At 34.6% G+C, this 17,035-nt stretch overlaps 1 protein-coding gene across 1 annotated transcript in view; it reads left to right on the top strand.

The window, feature by feature from the left end:
- Positions 1 to 17,035, top strand: part of ABCB5 (ATP binding cassette subfamily B member 5) — a 106,048-nt gene that overhangs the window by 58,676 nt on the left and 30,337 nt on the right. The window contains 6 exon segments of the mRNA XM_061197705.1: positions 99 to 239; positions 4,332 to 4,390; positions 4,392 to 4,467; positions 5,425 to 5,526; positions 5,721 to 5,798; positions 10,033 to 10,116. Of these exon segments, the coding sequence (XP_061053688.1) occupies positions 99 to 239; positions 4,332 to 4,390; positions 4,392 to 4,467; positions 5,425 to 5,526; positions 5,721 to 5,798; positions 10,033 to 10,116 (540 nt within the window).

The following is a 17,035-nucleotide window of genomic DNA, read 5'->3' as shown; positions in this document are numbered from 1 at the left end:
AATAACAGAGGCAGTACAATTTTAGAGGGATGCTTAATAAAGTTGCTTTGAATTTTTAAGGCATTCTTCTAGTGGTAACATGTATATTCTCCATTTAGGATATTAAAAAAGCTGATGAACAGATGAACTCAATGGCATATTCTACTGAAAAAGATATCAGCTCAATTCCTCTGTGCTCTATGAATAGCATCAAGTCAGACTTTACTGACAAGTCTGAGGAATCCATCCAAAATACAGAGGTAATGGTTCAACTATCAACAAGTTACCAACATGTTCTCCAATGAATTTTGATACAATCCTTATAACATTTAGAACTTAATTACAATAAAATGTTATTATAGCACTAAGTTTACCAAACCAAATTCTTTCCCTAACTTCACTCTAACATCACTGTGACACTATAAGAAAGAGGCCCTCAAATAAGACTGTATTTATGTCAGAGGAAATTGTTGGGGCAAGAAATCTCATGAAAATCCTTTCCTATGTGGCAAACCATGGGTAAAAACATTGGCTCAGGAGGTGTGGTACAGATCACAAACAGTGATGCTCAAGATCAATTTGAGTCATATATTTGAGTCATGCTTATCTCCACTCACTGGATGCAGATAAGCACTAGCATGTACGGTATCCAGTCTTCCAATCCCAGGGTACGACCCTAATAGCTTTGTTCAGTTGGGCAAGGAGCACTTGTTTCCATGCTTGCTTCCCCACTCCTAACCACTGGACCACCAGGGAATTCCTTGAAAAACTTTTTTAGAAATGAAAACATAGGCCATAAACTGGAAGAAAATATTTGTAAGTCACATATGTGATAAAGGACTGTGTCCAGAATATACAAAGAACTCCCAAAGCACAGTAATAAAAATACCAATAACCCAGTTGAAAAATGGGCAGAAGATTTTAATAGCCATTTTGCCAAAGAAGATGTGCATATGGGAAATGAGCACACAAAAAGATGCCTAAAATCATTAGGCATTAGAGAAATGCAAATTAAATCATAACCGAGATGTCATGATACACCTATTAGAATGGTGAAATCTAAAAAGACTGTACCAAGTATTGGTGATGATGAGGAGCATCTAGAACTCCACATTTTGTTGGTGGGAATAAAAAATTAGTAATCCCACTTCAGAAAATCATTTAGCAGTTTCTTAAAAAGTTAAACATACACCGACTATGATCCAGCCACTCCTTTTCTAGGTTTTTACCCAAGAGAAATGAAAGCATATGTCCACACAAAGTCTTGTATGTGGGTATTTATAGCAGCTTTATTTGTAATAGCCCAAAACTTGGAATGACCCAAACTTATGTCAACAGATAAATTGTGGTATATCCATACAATGGAATACTGCTCAGCAATGAAAATGAATGAAATATGAATTCATGCAACAGAATGAATAAATCTCAAAGTAATTATGTTGAGCAAAAGAATCCAGATGAAAAGAGCACATACTATGTGATTCCATTTATTAAAAGAAAACTCTAGAAATTGCAAAACAATCTATAGTGACAGAAAACACATCAGTGATGTTAGTGGAAGAGCACTGGCAGCTGAGAGGTATGGAAGAAACGGAATCCAAAAGCAGGAGAAAACTTACAGGGGTAATGGATGTGTTCACTATGTTGACTGTGGTGAAGGTTTCATGGGTGTGTAGTTATGTCTAAACTTTTCAATTGTACATTTTAAATATGTGCAGCTTATTGCATGAAAATTATAATGCAATAAAGCTCTAAAACAAATTAAATTTTAAAATCTTTAAGAGATTTATTTAGCTTTTTTAAACCTTTTCATATCTCTTTACAGAATGCCTCTAATTTCATATATTTTTATATCAAATTCTGTTAAAACATGCTATAACCTGTAACACAGTTAGGTAGCACAGAGTCCTTCATGATTTTACTAAAAATTTTCATTTTGTTTTTATCTTATTTCATTTTATTCTTTTCTATCTTATAACTTTATTTAAGTAATACCCATTTTTTTCCATCTGTTTTATATTTTTAGAGGCAAAAGGGTAGATTATTCTGTAGGAGCAAGACAGCCCTCCTACATTTACTGGCTCTGTAATTTACTGGTGTTATTCCTAGGACATGCTAAGCCTTAGTTTCCTTACAAAATGAGGTAATTTTATAAAGAATCTAACAAAAAAGAAAATCTGTATTTAGTGCTCCACAAAGAGTTGGAATGGAACTTTTAAAATTTCTGTATATTCTGTTGGACAGTGACCTAACTGAAAAGTAAGGCTCTTTATGATGATAATCTTCAGAAAACTTCAGAAAGAAAGATAATTGGTAATCAAATTATTAAGTAACCCCAGGTTTAGCCATCCTGAAAATAGACTTTAAAGGCTTTAGAATTTTAAATGTTCTTTTATTCAAACAATGGAGTTTCTATTATAGTTGCCAGACTAAAATTAAAGCAAGAATTATAAACCATTTTATAGTCTTTCCTGACGTCTTTCTCTGGTTATTAGGTTCATAAACGCCATTACTTCAAGAGTGAATGCCGTGAGGACGTTTTAACATGTGAAATGCCTCGTAGTTTGCTGTCTACTTTCCTATTCAAAATAATTACTCACTACAAAATTATTCATAAGATTTTTTAAGTTTCTGAAATAAATCCCCTACATATTCCAGACAAGAGTAAGGGGAATTCACCATTGTGTTATTTATCCTCTGATTATTGTGACCACTACCTCCCCATAGCACCCTCCATGGATCCCAGGAAAGACTGGCAGATACCAGAGCTACTTGCAGTGTTCTTTCTCTGTATAAGATCTGGGATTTTGCATAACATTATCCTTCTTTTCATAATAACATCAGCAACAGCTAACATTTATTGGGTACTTACTGTTTGCAAATACTGAGTTAAGCTTAATTCTAAAAACAATCCTCGGGCTTCCCTGGTGGCTCAGTGGTTAAGAATCCACCTGCCAATGTAGGGGACAGGGGTTCAAACCCTGGTCCGGGAAGATCCCACATGCTGTGGAGCAACTAAAGCCCTTGTGCCACAACTGCTTAGCCTGCGCTCTAGAGCCCACGAGCCACAGTTACTGAAGCCCATGCACCTAGAGCCCTTGCTCTGCAACTAGAGAAGCCACGGCAATGAGAAGCCTGCGCACCACAACGAAGAGTAGGCCCCGCTCGCCGCAACTAGAGAAAGCCCACGTGCAGCAACGAAGACCCAACGCAGCCAAAAATAAATAAATAAAATAAATAAATTTAATAAAATAAAATAAAAAAATAAAAACAATCCTCTACTCAGCCGTAAAGAGGAATGAAATAATGCCATTTGCAGCAACATGGATGGACCTAGAGATTATTTTACTAAGTGAAGTAAATCAGACAGAGAAAGACAAATATCATATGATATCACTTATATGTAGAATCTAAAAGAATGATACAAATGAACTTATTTACAAAATAGAAACAGACTCACAAACTTACAAAACAAACTTACAGTTACCAAAGGGGAAAGGTGGGCGGTGAGGGATAAATTAGGAGTTTGGGATCTCACTGCTATGCATAAAATAGATAATCAACAAGGACCTACTGTATAGCACAGGGAACTCTACTAAATATTCTGTAATAACCTGTATGGGAAAAGAATCTGAAAAAGAATGGGTATATGCATAACTGAATCACTTTGCTGTACACCTGAAACTAACACAACATTGTAGATCAACTATCCTCCAATATAAAATAATTTTTTTAAAAATCCTATAAGATAGGAACTGATACCTTCGTCAAAAAGATAAGGAAACTGAGGCTTGGTGACTGTAAGTAATATGTTCAGATATTGCAGCACTTAACTTATAAATGGGAACCCCAAAACAAGCTTTTAACCAAGATATTAGAAAAATGTTTCCATAAATAAGTCACAAAACTAGAAAACTTTCAAGCTTAAAATGCTAGGAAAACTTTTATCTTTTGTCTCTGCTTAGTTCCTATCTAGATTTTGTCCTATGCTAGAGCATGATATTCAATCCAGTTTAACAGGTGTAAAGGAAAATATGCCTGTCATTTCTTCTGTGAGTCTTAGCTCTCAGAACATGTGGGTTAATTTGTACTTTTTTAATGATAGTGACTGAGTGAAATGCCAAAAGGTGATAAGTTGCACAGATAGTCACTTTTGTGTAAAATTTATTTTATGTTTTGAGATCTTTATCAGTAATATGGGCAGTAAAATTTTTCTAAGAAAAATTCTACTTTCTACTCTGTTACCTATTATATTTGATATTTTCATTATAGATTTATTCAAGATTGGCTAACTTCTCTAGGTTCCATTATGCTCTCAAACTGGGGTTATAACCAAGGTATTTTATTTATAGATAAGTCTTCCTGAAGTTTCTCTATTAAAAATTTTTAAATTAAACAAGTCTGAATGGCCTTCTGGGGACATTGGCTTCTGTTCTAAATGGAACTGTTTATCCAGTATTTTCCATCATCTTTGCAAAAATTGTAACTGTAAGTAAAATTTATTTGCTAATATTTTTAAAAATTTTAAACAAAGTGTAACCTGAGAGGACAGACCTGGTATCCTTTGACCCAGCAAGGGGAAAATTGGGACGTGTAGTAGGTCACGCCTAGTGTGGAATCCATGATAGAAAGGTTAACTAATGTTCTCAGGGGATAAGCCAGCCTCTATTGTGAAGTGTTTGGCTGGACCATGTTGACTGGGCAATCAGTAAAGAAATTGCTTTGTTTTCTAATTCTGACTCCAGTGCTGTATCAGCATTCCAAAGCACTGAAGTAATAAAAGAGACAAATGCGACCACTCTTTCTTTCAACTGGTCTGAACAATGGCCATTTTTTATTACCAGCCAGCTCAGAGAGAGGAAATAATGAGAGTTTGGGATTGTGCTGGGGAACCCAGGAGAGCTGATGAATTCACGGATCTTATTAGAGCCACCTTAAGTCTTCAGTCTCTTGGACTGTTGCTACACTGTGTCAACATAGATGCCAGTATATGTATAACTACTAATTTTAGGAACAATTTCTAGAGAAATTTATAAAGGTCTCATATTGCAGGTAGTACTCTGAATAGAGGAATATTAAGAAACCTGAGTTATGAGAAGTTATTAGAAATAATAACTCAATCAGAAAACTAATTTCAATAGTTTCTTCGAAAATATGTGGTGATATTAGTAGCAGATAGAGGACTCATTTGTCTGATCCTATATTTACATAGCTTAAGTGAGAGAATTAAGAGTGAATTTTTTTTTTTATTGAAGTAGTGAATTTTTTTTTTATTTATGAATGTAAAGGATAGAATAATGGTACATTTTTTCCCCAGAAATGTGTGGAAATTATTATGTTGAAATTCATTTTTAAAATCCTGATGAATAGACATTTTAGTTTTTTCTTTCTTTTATAATATATTCTCCTCCAATCACCTGATTAAAAAACTCTATTCCTTTTTAGATGTTTGAAAATGATAAAACCACATTAAAGCATGATGCAGAAATTTATTCCATGATATTTGTAATTTTGGGTATTATTTGCTTTGTCAGTTATTTCATTCAGGTAAACTTTTAATGAATTAAACAAATATGTACGTGATTACTGTTTTATGTCATCCTGTTTGAGTTAAAAATAGTAACTAAATATAATAACTAAATAAAATACAAATAAGTAAATATAGTAACTAAATGTTCCAAAGAAATAGATAAGACAGTGAAGAATAAATGTAGATTTTTGTTTGTTTGTTTCTTTTCCAGGGATTATTTTATGGCAGAGCAGGGGAAATTTTAACCATGAGATTAAGACACTTGGCATTTAAAGCCATGATATATCAGGTCAGTGTTTAGTTGGGTTTTTTTCTTATTTTATTTTAAATGTGTTTTAAAATATTCTAGCTTTTAGTTTTTCTTCACATCAATTTCTTGACATAACCTTTCCTTTGATCATTTAAAAGCATCCTTTTTGTGTACCAAGCAGCAACTGTATTAGAATTATTGTAATGTATTTTCTAACAGAAGCAAGTCCAAAATTGTTATGTTCAAAAATGCAGTTTATAGAAAACAAGATTTAGAGTCCACTCCCTGTTCCTTGCATTTATCTTGACAAATCTCTTTTAATGTATAATGTAGTTGTTCTAGAATCAGAATGGAGGCTAAATTAAAACTGAAAAGGGGTGTTAAGAACTACAATATCTTGGGGAACATGTTTAAAAAGGAGTTAATTTCTATAGTTCTCATCCATATGCACAGTTTAAGTTTTTTCATTGCTGACTTCTTAAGGCAGCCATTCTCTGAATTCAGATAACATCAGTCTAGCCGGCAGGTCGGCTTGCCACAGATGATCATTCACACCTGTGAAATAACTAAAACTAGGTGTATCAAATAGTAATCTTGAAAAGTGAGTCTTGGGGGCAAATGGCAGGAATGTCTCAGACTGGCACCTCTAAAATTCTTTCAGAAGGCCAAGGTATATTGGGTTACCCTGAAAGCCAGTAATCATTCGAAGCCCTTTGCCACACTTTCTGTCACCAGAGCTCACCGTGTAGGGGCAAATAGCTTCCTGCCAGGGTCATTTCTTTTCAAAAGTAGAGTTACTGTCACTCCAGCCGAGTCGTCAAAACCAGTTTTTACATCTTGTGACTTTTAGCAGTAGTGCTCAAAGGACTGCTGAGTAACAAAACTCCTCCGCCTTTGTGTGCTCTTAGAGGACAGCAAGATACAAAATGAAGCGAGTGGGAGGTTTCCCATAGCAACTTAATGCTCTGAAGCAGTTGGTGCCTAATGTCTTCTCTCAAAAAGGTCCTGTCAGAGACAACTGCAGACACTCCTTAATCCAGAAAAACAAAAATCTACTTAAAGGGTTATAAAATGATTTAATGACTGCACATCTTGTCTCGCTCACATTAAGCTTGTACTTTTGGGTTTTTTTTTTTATGAACAATTTATGTCTTTACCTCAAATCTTTGATGAAATTAGGTGGCATTTTAATTAACTAATACTATGTTTCACACTTGTTGACAATTTTTGCTCATTTTTGTTTTTCTTTGTGTATTTATGTTTTTACACATTCAAGGACATTTATTTTCAATTTTCAGGAACTTTTGAAAATGTTCCCTGAATGTCTGAATGTTTTAAATAATAGAGTATAAACTTTAACTTTTCCAATCATTACTTTGAACTTTCTTTCTAGAGGAATACAGGATGCTTTTGGTGGAGGAGTCCCAAGGCCACAAGCCAGTTAAACCGGTGGATATTGTTAATCCAATATCCTGATGGCTGATACTGAACCTTACTCCTTTGCCTAGCATTAGCCACGTGAACAGGAGGACAGTAACATTCTTGGATAAAGTAGCTTCTGCCCATAAGAATACAGCAATCTGGAAGCCATAAACTCTTCTTCTTCAAAACACATAAAAAGACAAACAGACAGAAACTCTGTGCTATTCAGCAGATGTTATTAAATTCTCCCATAAATTCACCTGAGCCCCTTTCAGCTTACCATTTGTTTTCCCTCTTCATTCTTTAGCACTCGTTTTGCTTATTTGCTTTCTTAAATTGAAAGAAAAGAGTAATGTATTTGGCTCTTTCTCAATAAATGTCTTAACGAATTTCACTTTTGTCTGTAGTAAGGGAAGTTCCTAATGTACAGTTTTGCCCTAACTCCTATTACCGGTGTTTTTTTTCCCTAAGATAAGATATTTTAAGTCTTAGAAATCATGCTGAGACTTGCAGTGCTTTTTATAACCATTTTGAAACCTCAGTTGAAGTAGAGGTATTTATGGAATCAGGTGTGGTCTTTTTGTAGGTATAAAATCTCTATTTTATTTGATGACTTGAGATCCTTCCAGTTGAAAAGAATGTTCTAATTGTTGCTGACTTCAGTGGTTATAAATAATCCATTGCTTATTGCATTTAAAGCTAAATTTATATTTCTTAATGATAAATATTGACCTATAGATCTATCAGGTTTTTTAAAAGATATGAAGTTTATTTTTGCCTATTTCTCTCTAAATTGGATTGGCTAGGGCTTCTGTGGAGGGTCACTAAATCATAAGATGATGGCATTAGTGGAGATCACTAAGGACTCTCAAAAAGCTACTTCCAAAAGGATTTGAGGTAACAAATCCTGAAGCAGGAAAAGCATGTCATGAAACTCAACTGTAACGTTTCAGTTAGATGGGAGGCAGAACAGGATAGTTAATTAAAAACTCTGGCATCTGGTTGCCTAGGTTTAAATCCTGGCCTCAGTTCTTGCCAGCTATGTGGCCTTGGGCAAGTTACTTAATCTCTCAGTACCTCTGTTTCCTCATATATAAAATATGGATAGTCATAGTATCTATCTCATAGAGTTGTGATGATTAAATGAGAAAAGACATACCACGCACTTATGATAGTGCTACTGTAATTTTTTATTTGTAATAGAATTATTGGCAGGAAAAAAATGGATTTACTAGTATCAGAAAACCTGCTTGCCTAGCTTATAATCATTTTACCACCTGGAAGAGAAGAAGCAAGCTAATTTTTACTCAATACCAGCTGTGTTCGAGAAACTCTGCTAAGTGTTTTAGCATATAATGCCTACTCTGGAAAACAATCCCTAGAGTGCATAATTGCTGACTTGTTGAAAAGCAGTTTTGGATATCTTGCTGATTGAACATCAGAGAAAGACTAAGACTAGTCATATATGTATCCTTTGCCTTGCGTATTATAGCAATGACTATACTACAGAATCAGGAATGTAATAGTAAATGATAAATTCTTTTTCTATGTTTTTACTTTATATTGTATCTAAAAATTCTTTGTGTATTCCACGTCATGTTGAAATATAGAAAGAATTATGCAATGTAAAAAATATATATATATATTTTAGTATACGATAAAAAACAGGTAATGTCTTCTAGATCAAGAGTGCTGTAGTTACTATCATTGCTGATGTGTGTTCACGATATGTTACGCTCTTGACTCGGGTTGTATTCTCAAAGTGGCTACTGTGTAGTGCATATCATGATCTCTGTAAGATGCCCTTTGGGTGTCTAGGACCCTAAACTCTTTGGGACACCTTCCCGATCCAGGGGTTTAAAGAGTAGTGATGTCATGCCAGGGTTGTAATCCCCCTGGCCGCTGCCGCATTCCTCTACGGGGGGCTTTCTTCTCACACAACAGCATGATTAATGCACAGCCTTCTATCTCTCTTGCTTTTGTTTCCTTAGTTGGCAAAAATGTGTAACCTGGGCATCAGGGCCCTGGCTGGGTTGTAGTAAGCCAACAGTTCTTTTGCTCTTCACTCACTAAAACTTAGTCATTTTTTAGAGACAGTCTGCATGTAGTTTAATCCACAAGAGATATAAGTGGTTTGAGTGCATGGGAGGAAACAGTCAATAACTAATAAAAGGAAATCAGCATTCCTCAAGTTGAGAGGTGCTAGGAAGTGCTATCTCTATTTGCTGTTGAAAATGAAATTGGTTATAACATTAGGATTTTATTGCTTGTATTTTTGACCTGTCTCCTTCAAATTGCATGCTTTTTGGCTGCAAGGTTTTTACAACAGCCTTTCTGCCTCTTTAGCTTCCCACAAGGCCCAGTACTTATAAGGTCTAAGGGGGAATATGAAGTGTCAGGGAAAATCTCACCCATCTGGGTCCTGAAGAGAAGGAGACAGACTTTTTAAAAATTTTTTATCATTTATATGTTTAGACAGAAAGGTTTGGAAATATTTCTAAATTGTGTTGTGCATTACCTTACTTTTTAAGTAAATCTGCTCTCCACAAATTACTTGTGGAGTAAAATTACAAATTATTTTCTGGTTCGAAATGACCATTTTAAACATTGATTATTATACAATATTGCAGCATCGTAATGAGTCCAAGCTGTTGGGCTTAAGTTCTTCAGTTTGCATCTAAATATAGATCTTTGTGAAGTAAGAAACAAGTTATTTGATCCATAGTTTTTACAAGAATTAAGGGCCTGTGAATAAGGAGGCAGGCAAATGGCTTCTAAGTTAATATAGCAAAATCGCAAGTCAGAAAAGAATCTTTTTGATGACCGTATGTTAATTCCCTTTTTTCTCTAGGATATCTCCTGGTTTGATGATAAGGAAAACAGCACAGGAGCCTTGACAACAATATTAGCCATAGATGTAGCACAAATTCAAGGAGTATGTACATTGCTATTATTTTTTATTTATTTATTCATTTATTTTTGGCTGCGTTGGGTCTTCGTTGCTGTGCGCGGGCTTTCTCTAGTTGTGGCGAGCGGGGGCTACTCTTCGTTGGGGTGCGTGGGCTTCTAATTTCGGTGCCTTCTCTTATTGCGGAGCATGGGCTTTAGGCTCGCGGGCTTCAGTAGCTGTGGGGCGCGGGCTCCAGAGCGCAGGCTCAGTAGTCGTGGCTCAGGGGCTTAGTTGCTCCACAGCATGTGGGATTTTCCGGGATCAGGGTTCAAACCCATGTCCCCTGAATTGGCAGGCAGATTCTTAACCACTGTGCCACCAGGGAAGTCCCTGCTTTTATTTTTAAAAGGTGTATGTATATGGTATGCATGCATGCGTGTACACACATGTGTCTATGCATATATGTGAGCTATGCTGAGATGACCCACATCATTAAGGAGACCAGGTAAGTCTCAGGGCTAACAGGGAGCTCTCAGTGAAAGATATAAAGAAGCCTTTCAGTTCTGGACATTTTTAACCAAAAATAAAGGAGATTTAGGACATGAAATAGGAAAACCAGAGGACGAAAGAAGATACCAAGAATGAGTTAGAGAAAAGAGCCCAGAATTAAATAGTAAGATAAGAAAAAGTAACAACATGAAAACACATACACGTAACTTAGAAGTTTTAATAAAAGAATGAAGTTTAGTTTTTCCTTCCCCCCAGAAAATAAAATCTTATTTAGCATAATATGTAACATGTTAAATTCATATGTCTCTGGAAATGGTTCTGTGCTAGTTGTTATACAGATCAAGTTAAAGAGATATGTGTGATCATGACTGGTCACAATATGTATAAATAAAATTCATGTTCATGAACCATATTCAAAATCAATGACAGAATGACCAGCATAATATACGTCAAAGTGACGCTTAAATATTTATGGGGAGTAGAGTAGTGTGGAAGAGATGAAGAGTAATTTATTAGTTTTCTTCCAATTATTTTAATAAAATTAACCTTTATATTACAAGCAGGATTTCAACTATAATTGAGAAAAGGAATGCAAAACAAGATTTCCCACTTTTAATTTAAGTGAGATAAAGTTTTTGATCTCTGTTAAAATAAGAACTCTAGCAGAATTATAGACTTTCCTTTTTCCTTATCATTCACGTGAGAGAAAAGGAAAGTCAATGATGCACCTCCGAATGACAGAAATATCTTAAAAGTATTTTTTTTGTTGTTTAGAAGTACTGAAATGTTGATTACAGCATTGCTACCAGAGCAACAAATTGTCAACTAAAACAGCTCTTCAAAATTGTATTTTCTTTTGGAAGCTATTTCCACAGGGCATGGCCACTATTCTAATTTTTGTAACTTTTGCAAGACTTCTTTGTTCAATATATACATTCAAGGATAGATTTATATTACTAGAGAATAAAACAAGTTGGTTACAATTATGAATATTCACATGCTTCTGTATTGGTTTGGAAAACTAATTTTATGATGTAGAAAGAGCTCAAGAGGAAAGGGGGCATCATCTTCATCTCTTCCTGAAACACTTTTTGATAATTTTGAAAACAAGACTCTAAATTTCACTAGATAGTATTTAAATTTTAAAGTAAGGCTGAGGAGCTGGATTTTACTTGTATAAGTGGGAAGAAAATGATGGATAAAATTTCACTTAATAGTTAACTAATGAGCATAGCATTAATCTTCCATAGCACAATAGAATCAGATAAATGACAACATCTGTGTTTAGAAATTCAATGGTTTACTACTTTTGGCAGAAGTATCAATCCCTATAATTCCCTTTGAATCCCCATTCTACAAAACTTGGGTTTTTTTCCTTTGCTGTGTGCATGTTTTTCTCTTACTACCTATCATCATTCAGATCTTTTAAGAATCCAGTGAAATAGGTATTCTTACTATAAGCTATACTTTATATGTGAGACATCTCTTTTAGTATTTACTTCAATGAAAAGAACAAATTAATACTAAAGACCAACATTACTCTCCTAATACCCATTAGTTGTTTCTAATACATAATGTTGTCTCTCATCAAGAAAAATTAATGAGAATATTTGTCAGTGTGATTCCTTGTAAGCCTTTGACTAATACTATTTGAATCATTTGAAAATTTCCTGTTTCAGTTAGTAAATGTTGGTCTCATGATAACTTCTAGGCAAGTCAAATCATTTTCATTAAATAAGAAGTAGTAGCTAAACACTAGATGGCTGGAATACTGATGGCACATTTAAAGTTGCAGAATTTGGAAAGCATAGCAACCAGAGAAGAATTCCAAGAATAAGACTGTGTCTACTGGCATATAATTCACATAAACCCTTGCTTTGCCATATATAGGTAGATTCATATCTAACTTGAATGGATTCTCTTTCTATCGAAGGAAGATTATTTACTAATCCTATTTGTCCACTATTTCTTTTATCACAAAGACACACCACACTAGAGATGAATCAGGAAACAATAATTTGGGGTCATATATCCTATCATATCAACTTAAGATATTTCCATCTCAGTTTCTTCATCATGTAATTTCAGTTACATGTTATTTTATCAAATGTATTAGGGTGAATGTTTATAAACTAGCCCTTTAATAAGAGTAAATTTTATTTTGAAACCCTTACTAATCACCAAAAATATAAGCTCCTGGCTATTTTTAGATGTTCTGATACTTTGAGAGTCATGAGAAAAACATGTTAGTGAAATAAGGTTATAGGACAAAATGATTCCTGAAATAGTTGATTGAATACAACCAATTTAACGGGTATTATTCCAGCCCAAGGTAATGGCTTACTGCCAGTACATCTGTCAACAGACTATTTTCTGTGTAGTATGTAGTTTTATTAAAGGTATAAAGCCATTTTAAATTCTTTAGGAGACTGAATTTCACAAAATTACAAAGTACTATTTCTGTATATTTTAGCAACCCCTTTTCATCAGCAAGAAGTCTTACCTCACTTTTGTCCACATGAAAGTGTGTAATTGATGCCACAGTGTACACTTGATATACCGACAGACACAATGTTAGTTCCAAGAATTCTCATCAGAACTACAGTTACATTGCCCCAAGAAATAAAATTTTCCTTTATTAATTCCTAGAGCCCAGTGAATTGATTAGGTAGAGCTAGGGTATCATTACATGGACAATGGTGACCTCACTTTTTGGTTTAACTTTTTGACATGGAAAGTGCATAAAACAGCTTAACATTACTTATAATTCAAACAATGTGAGTAGTCATTGAAATCACTTTACCACAGTATAAGATTGGCATATAATTGCTGTTTTGCATTACAATTTTAGGTTGAATTCATTGAGACATTATCAAATCTACAGCAAAAGCTAATATCCAAAACCATAGTGGTTAAAGGTGGTCCTTCCTATAAAAAAAGAATTTCAATCTCAGCCCTGAACTCAAAACTTTGCAGTGAAACTTTACCACTGCTAAGCCCTCAAACTGTTGTCTGGGAGGACAAGTCAAGAAATTCAGCTTCCACTTTTGACAAAAAAAGAAATAAAGATAGTAAGGTCTATAGGAGCAAATGAACTTTGCCACTGGTCCAATAATGTGTGATAAATTCATTTATTTTCCACAAAATACTTGCTAGTGAATAATACAATGAATAACAATAGGCCTTAAACACCCTACATTTTCACAAACTTTGTAAATTTGTCCAACTAAGCCTTTTTTTTTTTCTGCTCTACAAATATTTTTGCCACCATCAGTTGTAATACATTTTAGCAGATTACACTTCAGGTTATATTCATCTAGTTTATCTCTCAACTTCTTTGAAAATATTCTCACCTTCAGTTGTTCCACACAGACTATTCATAGCAGCTAATTTTAAAGTCACTTCAAACTCAGTATCGACTCCTCAAAAAAACCAACAGTTGAGCAGTATCAGTAACATATGTCGACCCATGAAGAGCCAGGGAAAACTACTCAAAATGACCTAACTTGGTTTTCAATTGACGATTGATATTGCTGTCGTTTTTCTCAACTTTTTGAGCAGTTGTTCTCATCAAAACGCTAATCATCTGATATTAGTTTATGCTCTCTGAACACATTTCTTCCACTGCTGCAATCAAGCATGATTTAATTAACTCACTATCTGTGAGTGACTTTCTTTGCTTAGCTAATAAATGAGCCACTCAGAAACTTACTTTAGATTCAGCCTTGTTTTCACTTTTTAGTTTTATGAAGAAATTCTGCTAAGATGTGTTATTCCATTTTGGGTTATTTCCATTCCATTTGTTTCCCATTTCTAATTTTTATAAATGTTACTTTCCTGTGAATTAGGAATTTTGTGATGCGTGCTTAGTCTGCTAATGTCGACCTGTTTTGTATATTTTTAAGACTATATAGTCTCATGGCATAATAAACACAGCACTGTGACATCTAATTAGAACACAAAGTGATCCACAGTCCATTGTGCCTTCCTTAAAAGCAGGACATCCAAAGTCCACTTTTCTCTTCCTTTCTTGTCTTTAGATGATGGGCATACAATGGTAATTTTTAAAACTAGGATGAAATATCACAGTACAGCAACACACAGGGCACTCAACATGCTGCCAAATTATATACAATCTCATCACACTGAGCAGCAGTACAAAGTGAGGAGAGCGGCACATACGGTTTCTCTAGCAACCCCTCAACTCCATCGTTACAGTCCTAAGACAGCCATAGACAATAGGTAAACAAAGAGGCATGGCTGTGTCACAATAAAACTTTTTTTATGGATACTGACATTTGAATTTGTAGAATTTTGATGTGGGTCGTTTTCATTTATTTTCCTTATATCTTAACTTTTTGAATGTATGTTATACAATGATAATAACTTTTAATGTCATTGTCTGCTAAATCTAACATTTGTGTCAGTTCTGGGTCAGTTTCAACTGATTGATTTTTATGCTCATTATGGGTCCTTTTTTCTGCTTTTTGGCATACCTGGTAATTTTTGAGTAGATGCCACACATTGTGAATTTAACATTTTGGCGTGCTGAATATTTTTGTATTTCTAGAAATATTCTTGTTTTCTTCTGGGATGCAGTTAAGTTACTTGGGAACAGTTTGATCTTTGGGGGGGGGGTCTTGATTTTAAGATTTATTAAGCAAGACTGGAGCCAACTACTGAGGCAAGACCCTTCAATATACTCTACCCAATGACCAGTGAATCATGAGGTTATTCAGTCAGGCTGGTGTGACCAAGCATACGGTCTTGGTATGACTGGTATGACTAGCCCTCACACATGCATTGTTCAGTTGAATACTCAAGGAGGACCCTCTGCAGATATCCAGATTTCTCTTTTTGTATACCTCTCTCTTCTTCAGTGTTCTGTGCTGCAAACTCTAGCTTCCTTGGCCTCTCCAGACTCAGCTTTGTCTACTCCACTTACAGAGTCTGTTGGGCTCTATCTCAGTTTACCCTTCCTAGTCTGAAGCCTGGAAGCTCTTTTAAGGGGTAAACTGTGGCAAACATAGGGCTCACCTCGTTTGTTTCCCATTTCTACCCTTGGTTGCCTTAGGTGTAGTATCTTGAAAACTATTGGTTCATATATTTTGTCTATTTTTTATTTGTTTCAGATGGGAGGACAAATCCATTCCCTCTCTTCATGTTAGCCAGAAGCAGAAATCCTGTTATATAGAATTTTATTTCTACAATTGCTTACTGAGTATCTTTCCATTTATTTTCTTATGGCAGCCATTCCTCTGGAACTTTCTTATCAAAGTTGTATTACCCACATTTAGCATAGTATTTGGACATAGTAGATACTCCATAAATAATTGTTATCTGCAGAACTATTTAATTATGACTTTCTGCTCTTGATTTCCAAGGGAAAATTCTATCTTCATGCATGTTGATAAAGAATCTAAAGAAGCTTAATTAAATTTCCTCTGATTCCAGTTCTAAATTCTTTCCAGAGCTACACTATTCCTCTAGGTCTTTAAGGCAATTTTTAATTTTCTTTTAGTTCTTGTAGTATTGTTCAAGGCCAAATGTCCATTGTTTTCTGTTAATTCTTCCTGGAACAGGAAAGATATATTCAGATCCTTCTTATCCTACTACCATCACCAAAAGGCAGGATTTGTGGCCTGTCCATGGCTGCATTGACTGAATATTTCAGTAAGTTTCTGGTAGCTTAAACTAAAATGCCATTTAGAAAGGTATATGATCTTACTTTCAAGAAGCAGATTAGTACAAGAGTGGATAACTCAAGCTTATTGAATAAGCAAGGTTATGCAAGTGCAAGTCACTTTATAGAAAGTTCTTATGTCCCAAACAAAAAGCTCAAATACAAGACCGTTCCATCAAAAATTTGGCAAGTTTACACTTGGATGTTTTTAGACATGAGGTTGGTGTGCATACTCCTTAGACTAATTTTAAGTGACTCTCAAATATTCATCTAGTGTGCCTCTGATAAGTACCTCTATCTATTTTCCAACACACCGCATAATTTTATACACAAAAACTACAATCCTCAGCATGCTTTCTGTCTTTACGTTTCCTGTTTCTCACCTTTTTGCTTCATTTTCTTTTGATTTCCTGTAAAGAGTTGTAATCTTAAAGTAAATAGGATAAAAACAGAGGAGGGTGGTGAAAAAAGGAACTATATTATGGCCACCTAATAGGAAATACCCAAACAGAAAAGAATAACTATTCACTGGATATGTTTTACACTTTTGTTAATATAGATATCATGCCAAAAACTGAGATCTGAAAAAGGAAAAGTCATTGACCTCAAAATAAGAAAGTACAAAGTGGAAATTAATGACTGTATAAAGGCCTAAAAACATAGCTATCAAGTAATTGATGGCAAGTAATTTCTTAGTAATATTTAGATAAATTTTACATTAAAAGAAGTGACTATCTTATTCTTAACAAAACTTGATTGTAATCTTTAAAA

Source organism: Eubalaena glacialis, chromosome 8 (genome assembly GCF_028564815.1).
Source record: "Eubalaena glacialis isolate mEubGla1 chromosome 8, mEubGla1.1.hap2.+ XY, whole genome shotgun sequence".
In the NCBI taxonomy this organism is placed as follows: Eukaryota; Metazoa; Chordata; class Mammalia; order Artiodactyla; family Balaenidae; genus Eubalaena; species Eubalaena glacialis.
Note: the sequence above shows the minus strand (reverse complement) of the source record. Positions and strands in the feature narration are given on the sequence as shown.